The 11,692-nt window shown below is 35.4% G+C and overlaps 1 protein-coding gene across 1 annotated transcript in view; it reads left to right on the top strand.

Annotated features, from left to right (window-relative positions):
* The first annotated feature begins 1,948 nt into the window (after nt 1-1,948).
* LOC129070243 (ATP-binding cassette sub-family A member 6-like) overlaps nt 1,949-11,692 on the top strand; it is a 52,718-nt gene continuing 42,974 nt past the window's right edge. Inside the window, exons 1-7 of the mRNA XM_054573099.1 lie at nt 1,949-2,097; nt 2,472-2,631; nt 3,147-3,247; nt 4,746-4,941; nt 6,172-6,333; nt 7,922-8,025; nt 8,403-8,629. Of these exons, the coding sequence (XP_054429074.1) occupies nt 3,152-3,247; nt 4,746-4,941; nt 6,172-6,333; nt 7,922-8,025; nt 8,403-8,629 (785 nt within the window). The 5' untranslated portion in view covers nt 1,949-2,097; nt 2,472-2,631; nt 3,147-3,151. The remainder of the gene's footprint in view (nt 2,098-2,471; nt 2,632-3,146; nt 3,248-4,745; nt 4,942-6,171; nt 6,334-7,921; nt 8,026-8,402; nt 8,630-11,692) is intronic.

The following is an 11,692-nucleotide window of genomic DNA, read 5'->3' as shown; positions in this document are numbered from 1 at the left end:
ATTTCTTTGTGTCTTCTCTGTAGGGCTCCAGGATAATAATAGTAATAAGAGGAGGAGGAAGAGTATCAGTAATCACAGGTAGTTTTTTGAGCTTTTATAATTTTCTACACATTGTTCTGTGAACTTTCCTTATTTTAATTAATTTAATCCTCCAAATAACAATACATATATACATTTATTATCTCCATTTTTTTCCATTCTCACCTGAGGACATTTTTCCATTTCTTTTAGAGAGAGAGAAAGGGAGAGAAGAAGGGAGTGAGAGAAACTTTGATGAGAGAGAGGAGCATCAGTTGGTTGCCTCCCACACATGTCTGCACTGAGGATCAAACCCTCAGTCTTTCAGTTACAAGATGACACTCCAACCAACTGAGCCACACTGGCCAGGGCTATTATCTCCATTTTTATGTATGAAAAACTGAGGGGAAAAAAATTAAATAAATGGTACAAGGTCACACATCTATGGAAGAAGCAGAATTCATACCAAAGTTTAGCTCCAGATAGTTAGTGTGTTCCAGATTCTTATTCACTTCCCTCGATCTTTTACTTCTATTTCTTTAAAGTTTGGTTATATAGCTGAACATCTATTTTAGATATATTTTACCCACCATTTCAATGTGCTTCTAGATAGAGATTAGGCACATCTTTAACAAATTAGATCAGATTTAGAGGGTAATCTTCAGGTTCAAACATGAAAAATGGCCCCCCAAATAAAAATAAATCAGAGTAAATCATTCAAGAAAGAGGAACACAAATAATACATTAAAAATAATGATAAAAAGTGAACCTAGTAAAATATTTAATATAAATAATTATTGAAATTGTAGTTGTGAATTTTAGTGCAATTGTAAGAAAGGCAGAGTGGGAAAATGATTTATGAAAGAGAGTCTAAAGAATTTAGAATTTTGGTGTGGACCCTTCACTATTACTGATAACAGAGTTTTAACAGTGTTCATGGTCTTCTATTCTCCCCTCAATGACAAGACCTTTCGAACATCTTTATTGCCTTTGTTTTTGTCATGTTTAAATGTAAAAGCCATGTAATATTTCACTGTCAACTAGTTTTAAAAAATAGAACTAATAACCAATGAGAGAAATGTATATACATAATATTGTGGCTTTAAATATTTTTAAAAATCCCCTTTTCTCCAGAACATCTCTTAGTTTTATGATTATTAACATCTGCGGATTAGGAGGAGCCATGTCAAATATTTGAGATTTCCCAACTCATGGACTTTGGTTTCCTGTTTTGCCCTTTACTTTGGGGGGTCAAGAAAAGTTTGCAACTCTTTACAGGGAGAGATAAACTATGCAAAAGCAGCTGAATAAATTTCAGGTTGTTTGCCTGGCTGTCATGCATAAAAATTGACCTGAATCTTTTCCTTTGAATATGTGTTTTAGTCCTTAGCAATCCACTTTTATTTTGTTCAGTTGCCTTAAGAAATTCTGCATCCACTATGAGCAGAATGGGAAAAAGGAATTTGTTTATTGTTCTTTATTTGTCCAAAGTGTTTCTCCCAGGCAGACTATAGATTGCTTAGCTTTATTAGGCAAAAAAAAAAGTTCAGCTCCAGCACATTCTATTTCATCTAAATTAGTCAAATATATTATTGGCAGTTCTGTTTAGGCATTAGGATTGAAAAAAATAGCTAAAGATTTCTCATGCAAATTTAACTACTTTGCTTACTTACCATTTTTACTCATTTATTGTTCTTCCCCATCTTTATTCATCATTTCTGTGGGGCTAGCTGCATTTTCCTTGTTTACCATTGTCCCCCATATCCCTGGAGTTGAAAGGCCAAGTGCACAAACACAGGGTTTGTTTTATTCCCAACCAACCACAGAACAGTCATTTCCCTGCAGAATAATTGGCTTAGGGAAGAAAAGGCAGAAAACAAAACAAGTTCATCATGTGCAGCTTGGGCTGACTACGCCCCTTTTCAGCAATCAGCCTGGGTTAAGAACTGTTGGGAGTAGACATCCATTTAAGGAATAAATGAAGAAGTGTCAATAAAGAAATTTTAATCTCTGCCTTACACAAAAAAAGAACAGTGCTTTGAAAGTGCTTCCAGAGTACTTTTTCTGATTTTTCTGACAGTAAGTACAGCTCTGTTTCGTCGTGCTATGCCAGATATGTGGGTGGCCACTGCTAAAATCAATCTTTTTTTCAGATGTTTCTAAATACTTGTGTGTTTTGTACTGAAGACCTAATGACAAAATTTTTCTATTTTTCCCAAATTTATTATATAGATAAAAAAGTAATTAGGAAAATAGTAAAATTTGCTTCTGTGCTAGTTGAGGAAGAATTATCTGAATTTTTTGATATGCAAATCTAAAATAATTTAATTTTGAGGTTTCAAAAACTGAAAAAAAAATCTCTGTTGGTTTATTTGCAAACATTTGAGCAAAAACTACTTTCCCATGTGATTTTTTTTCTTTTCTTTCTTTTCTTTTTTTAACTTACTTCGTAGTTTGCCTCCTCAGTTATTAAGGGACTTCTGAATTCAGAAAATTAAGGCAAATTATTTTATTCCTCCTGTGTGATAAAATCAAGTGTCAAGTAGTTTGACTCTGGACTATTATCCCATGGCCCAACTCTTTTCATAGAAGTACGTCGAGTCAATCTGGAAGGTAAATACTACAAGGAAATATTTTATTAGGGTTACAGGTAATGGACATAATTATTCAGATGAATTTCAGTAATCAGAAATTTGATGTTAATTTGATATAAATTCTGGGATTTCTATTTAAATACAAAGAATAAGAAATTATTAATCAGATGAGATACAGTCTAGATACTCTATTCATATAGTTGAATTTCTGTTATGAAAGGTCAAAATGTGAAGTATCTTACAGGCTCTGAAATCTAATGATATATTTTCCATTTTAATATTTTGTTATTGTAAAATGTTATAATAGTCACTTTCCCTCCCCAGCATTACCCACCAAATACTGTGCAGTGAGTATATTTCATGTAACCTTTTACAGTCATGAGTTATTGAAATATTTTAAATCCATTTCCTTTTCAGTTCTGAAAGGTAGGAAATATTTCCCCCCAAATATGATCAAGGTTTTTCTCATTACACCTTTTTCTCCTAGTTTATGCTCCACCATGTTTACTTTCTCCTTGTTCATTTAATGAACAGGCTAAATGCATAGGAAACAGAAAAGTGTGTATCAACAAACTCAAGCCCTTCTGTGGAAAAATCTTCTTAAGAAATGGAGAATGAAAAGAGAGAGCTTATTGGTATGTTCGAAAGATTTTCCCTTTCTGCGGTTAGCATTATTGTATTTCATTTCCTAAAGATTCTCTTATTTTACATTTTAAGTAACAGACTGGGTTTATTGATTTCAAGGTTGTCTCTAGTTGTATTTGTTGAATTAAAAGACTTACAGCAGTTCTGAAAAACAACCCAGAATTGTAAAGATAAAACTATTTACTCATTTTTTTAAAAAATGAGATTAAGTGAAAATCTAATTATATGATAAATTGGAACAACTATTAAAGCTGCTATAATTTGCATGTAATACATTTAGAGTCAAGAAATAATAAAAGTAATGTCTAGCAGAAATCAAATAATTTTAACTTTAGGGACTAATTTTCAAGTCCATGAATTACCTACACAGGGGCTTTTTCCAAGAACTATGACCAAATAACATCATTGCTTGTCAGTTTGAATTAAGTAGGTGGGCTGTCTACAGGTAATAGCCCCAGATCTCAGTGGCTTCCCAGAACAGAGGCTTAGTTTTATTTTTCACTCTTTTAACAGCCTAAATAAAGTTGGCAGTAAAAGTGCAGTAGGTTGGGTGGGTGAAGGTGGCTGAATGCGGTCATTCAGGGACCCAGGCTTCTTCATCGAGGGAGTCTGCCCTCTCCCTGGGCCTTGGAGGGCTTCACTGGATCCTCTGCATCCGGTTGAAAGAGCAGGAGTTAGAGGGACCTAGACAGGGAGACTAATAAGGGTGTCCAACTCATGGCCCGCAGGTCACATGTGGCCCAGGATTGCGATGAATGCAGCCCAACACATAATCGTAAATTTACTTCAAACCTTTTTTTTCGCTCACCAGTTTTTGTTAGTGTCTGTGTATTCAATGTGTGACCCAAGACAGTTCTTCTTCTTCCAGTGTGGCCCAGAGATGACAAAAGGTTGAACACCCCTGCTACAAGGCTGTGTTCCTTGAGCTAGGCCTAAAAGTGGCCTCTGTCACTTCTGCCCACATTCCATTGGCCAGAACTCCATCACTTGGTCCCCCTTAAGTTCCAGAACTGGGAATATAGTCTGCCATCGTGCCAAGCAGCAAGAGATTACTGATGTTGGTGAAACACTTGACAGTCTCTACCATTCAGTTCCTTTCCATTTTCTTTGATTTCCAACATAAGGATATAACAACTGACAAGAATATTGTTATTTGTCACCATGAACTCTATCTGGGATAATCTGTGTCTCATAGACTTTAGAATCAGATGCTCATGCATACAGAGATTGTGTTCCTGTTAGTTTATCGAATGGTTTCTACATTAGTTCATGATTTAATGAGAACGTGTAGTTCTAATATTGGAGAATGATATATGTGCCAACTATTTCAGTGTATGCCTTTCATTGGAATCCTTTTGTTCTGAAGGAGAGCAAAGAGAAACCAACACTATGACAAAATTGGAATCTGTCTTTAATTTTTTGGTGCCAATTGAGCTCTTTAAAATAATATAATCTAAATTTGCTCTTTTTTCTCTCTCTGTGTTATAGGAATGGGGGTTCCCAATACTTCTAGGACTATATATGGGCTTATTTTCATATTTAAAAGAAAATAGCCAATTTCCTGAAAAGCCTCCTGAGGACCTGGGAAGGGTAGATAAATTTAATGACACTCATATAATTGTGTATACACCGATCTCTAATATAACCAAGCAGATAATGAATAAAACGGCCCCCTTATTTGAAGGTAAATGTACTAATGACAAGAATTACTGATGCTGCTTTATATTTTTGATAAGATGTGTATACGTTTAATTTGAAGTTACAGTGACCCATTATGCTACTTATTTAGGTATTAACTTTGGTTAGTTTTTCTCTTTCTCTAACAAAAATTAGCCTATTAAATCCTTTTTCAGTTTGATAGGGGTCAAATTTAGGGAGGCCCACATTTCTATTAAAATTTAATTAAAACAATAGATTTATAATAACAGATTGGCAGAATAGTATCTAGGAAGAATATGCCGGATGTGAATGTGGGTGTTTTTAGCACAAAAATACAATGATTAAGATTTATAAGTCAGGAGAAAAAAATCTAAATAAAAGAAATTAGGTCATGGTTATAGTAAATAATAATTTTGAAACTATAAAAAGTAAGGATGGATAATCTAAGTCAAGGAACATGTGTAAAGTACCCATGGAAAAAGACAACAGGGGCGAGGATTGAAAGTAGAAGGTGGGGGTGGGTAGGGCAAGGGAGAGCAATGGGGGGAAAATGGGGACAACGGCAATTGAACAACAATAAACAAATAAAAATAAAGATAATCCATGTTTGGTGTAATTTGTAAACATCTTTAAAGGCCTTCATTCTAAATGAGGTCACCATATAACTGAGATAACCAAAATGTGTACTTCATTCATGGGTGAACAGGGTGCAGTCTGACTACCTGCTTTCTAGTCCTCAATTTTGAAAGAACTAAAATTGCTGGCTGTTAGATACAGAGTCTCTTTGTGCTCTTGGTTCCTGCATAAGGCAAAGATCATATATGTTTTTTCTTCAGTAACTTTTATTTATTTTTTTATGTTTTCATTTCTTTTATTTATTTATTTTATTGCTCTGCAATTACAGTTGTCTTCATTTCCTACCCATTACTCTACCCCACCATACCCAGTAATTTTGATTTCTTATGCATACCAATTATTTTATGTATATTTATTCTGGCATAACCTTTTTATGTACCTAAACTTGCCCTAAGACTTATTATTAAAAGAAAGCACTTAATTTTCATGCATGTCTCCTGATTCTACAACCTAATCCATTAAAATAAAAATTTCCCCCTTGCCTTTTGGGATAAGTTTTATTTATGGAAAAAAGATTTTAATTCTAATGAAAAATGTATGATGACATAGTTGAATATCACATTCTGTTTTAGTGAAATTCTAACAATATTCTATATCTATTTTTACTTTGAATTCACAGGATCAAGAATCATTGGAGTACCAAATCAAAAATCTATGGATAAAATTCTTGTAGACAATTTCCTAGACTCAGCAGGAATCATCTTTAGTGACACTTTATTTTATAAGTTAAAATTTTTTCAGGGCCATGGCATTCCATTTTTGAAGGAAGAACATTTCTCAGGTAATTTTCTATATAAAATATATTATGGAATTTTTCATGTTTTTAACTTAAGAAATGGGTTGGGATGGTCAACAGAGTTGCTTTCAATGGCACTTGAAAAACTCAAAAGCACATTTTGTTACTAAACTTTTTTGAAGGTCAATCATATTATCCAGCTAGAAGATAACAATCAAAAGATCATAGAGTTATCTAACATCGACACCCATATACCCCGAGGGTCTATTAGGTGCTCCACATTTTTCTTGGCCTTGAAGATGAAAGTGAACAAAATGCAGAGCCTGCTAGTAGTGTGTGTGTGTGTGTGTGTGTGTGTGTGTGTGTGTGTGTAGTGAGCTCACAGGTGTATGTTGTGAAGGATGTGGAAGGTGATCAAGCGTGATAGGTCCCAGTCTAGCAGTACAGAAATATATTGAGCAGGTATAGTAATGATAAGTACAAAGGGAAGGGAAATGTCCTTGGTAAGACTTAGACCATGAGTTCCTAATATGCTTGGAAATAGAGAAGTACTATCTGGGGAAGTTATGTTTCAACTGACATCAGAAGAAATGGCATGTGTGAGATGCTAGGGCACTGGATTTCACATAGAAGAGCAAATATGAAGGTCCTGAGGTGGAAAAGGGACATCTGCTAACGTGCATGGAAGAAGAGCAGTAAAACTGAATGAAGAACACAAAAAGGAATGTGTTGGGCCATGATGGGAGAATGAGGCTGAAGGTATTCAAGGGCGATGTCCTGTGGCATCCTTTAATCCCAGGGCAACGGAGAGCCACCCAGGCACTTTAACCAGGGCAGAAGCATGATTAGATTTCCAAGCCTCGAGACGGGATTGCAGAGGAGCCAGGGAGAATGCAGTAAAATGTACCAGTGGCTGATGGTGGCTTAGACCACAGTGGAGGCAGCGTAGAAGGTGTAAAGAGCTTTGAGGACTCCTTAGGAAGCAGAATTGAAGTGACTAATAGAACTGTCTTTTTTTCCCCATTTCTTCACTGAGGATCTACTAGGTGTTCCACATTTTTCTTGGCCTTGAAGATTGAAGTAAACCAAATACAGAGCATGCTAGTATGAATCATTGCAGTCAGGGACAGGGAATGGGGGAAAAAATACACACTGCCAGGTGGTGATCAAGCAACAAAGAAACAGAAAGCAGGGATAGAAGACAGAGACTGAAAGGGCTATTTTAGACACTTTTATTTATGGTGATCTGGAAAGACCTGTACAATGAGTTTACTTTTGAGAAGAGATGGTGATGGAGGAAAGGGGTGTGCCATGAGTTCGCCTGGAGGGAGAGCATTTGAGCACAAAGGAAGTTCTAGCACTGGAGTGCTTTTAGCATTTCCAGGCATAGCACGGAGTCCGATATGGGTGAAGCTTTCTTTTTTTATTTGCTAAGCCTCCCTATGCATGCTATGGTCTCCATGAATAGAGGTGCCTCATTAAGAACTTGCATTTGCTGCTTTTTTTCCCTATGTGGTTAAAGGTTCTGACTGGTGGAGCCCCCTCTAGATTGTTTTCTCTTGGATTCCTGTTTCTTATTCTCCAAGTGCCCTCATTCCATAATGTTGATTCTGCTCTTCTTTGTGTTTTACAGCTCATTGCTGGGAGATAGAATATGAGTCAGCATGTTCATTGGCCAGATACTGGTATACAGGATTTGTGACTTTACAAACTGCAATTAATGCTGCTATTATAGAAGTAAGAAAAGTTCTAATAAATACTGTAAACTAATTCCAGAAGCATCAAGATTTTGATGAAAGGTGATATATACTCAGGTTTTCACATGGTTATATAATGAAGCAGGTATGCAAATGCTGAAATGGGATTTAGGCAAAGGAACATGTTGCTTTTTTTTTTAACTTTAAAATTTCCAGTAGTCATGGAATGAGAGGAAGTTGCAAAAACAAGGTCCATGGTGGCCTGTGTGCCCTTCATCCCCTTTCTTTAAATGGAAATATATTTTCATTGGACAATTTTAAAGCCAGGAAACTGACATTGGTACAATCCCCACAGCTTATTGATTTCACCAGTTTCTCTACTTTAAATAATTATTTTGTTTGTTTAAACACTTTTAGATCATGACAAATCACTCTGTGATGGAAGAGTTGATGTCAGTTACTGCTAGAAATATGAAGACATTACCTTTTATTGCCAAAGACATCCTTCAGAATGAGATGTTTATTTTCTACTGCTTGGTTTACTTCTCCTCGTTTATATATTTTGCATCACTCAATGTTACAAAAGAGAGAAAAAAGAGTAAGGATTTGATGACAACGATGGGTCTACAAGATTCAGCATTCTGGTGAGTGACTGATTCAAATAGTACCGATGAATAAGAGAAATGAAGAAGCAGCGAAAACCCATTACTGTTCCAGAATATCATGATTGAAACTTGACATACTGACTACTTTTTCTTTTGTTCTGACTTTTTGATTTAGCCTTTGTGAAATTTTGCCATGCAAGATAGTTATTATAATTTGCTGAGCACTTCTTCTGTGCCAGAGTATGTTAAGCTAATGCTGTTACACAACTACTGTTCACATCAAAAAGAGTGCAAGAGTTGCCCGAGTCAGATGCTTGCTAGAGCCAGACTGCAACCCAAGAGCCCTGATTGCTGCTCTCTGGCTGGGTCTGCCCATGGTTACCCTTTGACTTCTGGAGAATCTCTTGTGTTGAAGAAAATATAATTCTCTAATGGCTAACTTATATTCAGAGTTTTGGTCACCAGGGACATATGTTTTTTTGAGGAACTAAATATCAGATGCTGGTGTAAAAAGAGATAGCTTACATAATGTTCCCAGCACATGTTGTGCATAAGCAGGCATACAGGAAGGGCTTAATAAGCGTACTTTCTTTATATATTGATATATTTATATCTTGTCCTATTCCATGAATAATTTAAAGTGAGTATGAAATTTTGAAATATGTGTGTATGCATGTATCTGTGTGTGCATTTATAGTAAAATAAAAACAAATAACTGAGGAGTAGAAGCAGAAACCTAGGAAAATAGTAAGTAGGTAGGATTGGTAGCTCTAAGCTGCCAAGACACCAAGGCAGAGAATTCTACAATACAGTCAGCTACACAGTTCATACTATCTAGGAAAAGAAAAGAAAAAAAAGAAAAGAAAAAGGAAAAGAATCAATTAATTTTATCCCTGAAAAAACCTATTTTTCAATATTGAAACCTGGGAGATATTTTTCTGTACAATTCTCCTATCAAGAAGATTCTATTTAGGAATGTGGAACTATCTGGAATGGATGAGGAACTATTTCTTGAACAACCTTTTGCAAAACACATGTTCCCTGAAATAAAAATATGGTCTAGGAAATTTTAAATTTTCTATAAATTGTTTGACTAACAGAGAGAGTTTTGATTCTGATATATATGAAATGTGAATTAGACAAAGGAAACTGTGTCTTTCAATGAAAAAGAAAGAAGGAGAAGAGCATTTTTTGCAGTGGAACTTTGGGAAATACGAAGAAATGGATGGAGTCTGTTAGGAGGGAAGAAAGAAGGGATCTGTATAAAGAAAACCATCTTTCAGTTCAGGGCATGTGTTGTGGGACAGTATCTCTGCGGTTACCAGAAATAGGTAGGACCAAGTCAACTCTAGGTTAAAATTGTAAAGGCATTGGATAGTTAGATGTAGATTCATTCCAAGGATAAATGCTTCTTAGTATGCATGGAACCTAAAATTTAGCAAGATGTATACATATACATATATATATCCTTAAAACTAAGAAGAAAAAACATTCTGAAACTTTTTAAATTAAATACAGGATACCTATTGCAAATAAACTTTATGACTTTTTTAACTTTTGTAATAAATGTGAAACATAATCAGGATTTATTCTTTAAGTATGACATCTGAATTGTTTTGTTGTTATAATGATGGTTTTCTTGAGTTTAGTAACATCTATTCTGCAATGAGTTCCTTTTTCTAGGCAATATTTTAATTTCCTGTGTTTGTAATTCCCCTACCCTCTGGTTTTTCAATTCCTACCTACTTAGTTCCTATATATTCTCAGGAAGTGGATTCTGCAGATGCATTATGCTTTTTCAAAAATGCTGTTTCTAACACAGACTGCCTCACTGTAAAGTCATGAAATTTAAAAAGAAGTCCCGTAGCAATATTTTTCCTGATATATCTACTTGGGCAAGGGAAACAAACAAACAAAATAAACAAATGGGTCTATACCCAAAATTAAATTTTTTTTTGCCAATTAAAAAATGAGCAAAGGGCCTGAATAGACACTTCTGCAAATAGGACCTACAGATGGCCATTAGACATATGAAAAGATGCTTGACATCACTAATCATCAGAGAAATGCAAATTAAGACCACAATGAGATATTACTGCACATCTGTCAAAATGGCTATCATCAATAAATCAACAAACAGCAAGTGTTGAAGAGGAAGTGGAGAAAAGGGAACTCTTGTGTACTGTTGGTAGAAACACAGATTGGTGCAGCCACTGTGGGAAACAGTATGGAGTGTCCTCAAAAAATTCAAAATGAAACTGCCTTTTGAGCCACCTATTCCACTGCTAGGAATTTATCCAAAGAAAACTGAAGCACTGATTTGAAAGGATATATGCACCCCTATGTTCCTTGCAGCGTCATAACCAATATTTGGAAGCAGCCCGAGTGCCCATCAGTAGATGAGTGGATGAAAAAGCTGTGGTACACTTACACAATGGAATACTACTTGGCCATTGGGAATAAAAAGGAAATCTTACCTTTTGTGACAGCATGGATGTACCTGGAGAGTATTATGCTAAGTGAAATAAGCCAGTCAGAGAAAGACAATACATATGATTTCATTTATATCAAAATCTAATGAACAAAGTAAACTAACAAAGTGGAAATAGACGCATAGATACAGAGAAAAGCCTGGCAGCTGTCAGAGGGAAGGGAGTTTAAGAGTCTGGGTGAAGAAGGTGAAGAGATTAAGCAAAACAGGAAAAAAAAACCCCTCATACATTCAGACAACAGTGTAGTGATTACCGGAGGGATAGGGGACCGGGAACAGGTAGAAGAGGGTAAAGAAGGGATAAATGGTGATAGAAGAAGACTTGACTTGGAGTGGTGAACTTACAATACAATATACAGATAATGTATTATAGAATTATACACCTGAAACCTATATAATTTTATTAACCAATGTCACTACAATAAATTCAATGAAAAAATAAATCTTGAAATTTTCTAGTAGTCACATAAGCAGTAAACATGTTCTACTAGGACATATTGATACAAGCTCCCAGTTTTAATACTTTCGCTATTTTTTTTAGCTGTTCAATTCTTACCTCCTTAGGCAATTTATATAGAGGAGAGAGCTCTGGGCTGAGCAAAGGCCAGTGG

The sequence above is a fragment of the Pteronotus mesoamericanus genome, unplaced genomic scaffold (assembly GCF_021234165.1).
Source record: "Pteronotus mesoamericanus isolate MK-2021 breed Mesoamerican mustached bat unplaced genomic scaffold, CSHL_Meso_final contig_246, whole genome shotgun sequence".
NCBI classification, from domain to species: domain Eukaryota; kingdom Metazoa; phylum Chordata; class Mammalia; order Chiroptera; family Mormoopidae; genus Pteronotus; species Pteronotus mesoamericanus.
This window is presented reverse-complemented; position numbering and strand designations above follow the sequence as displayed.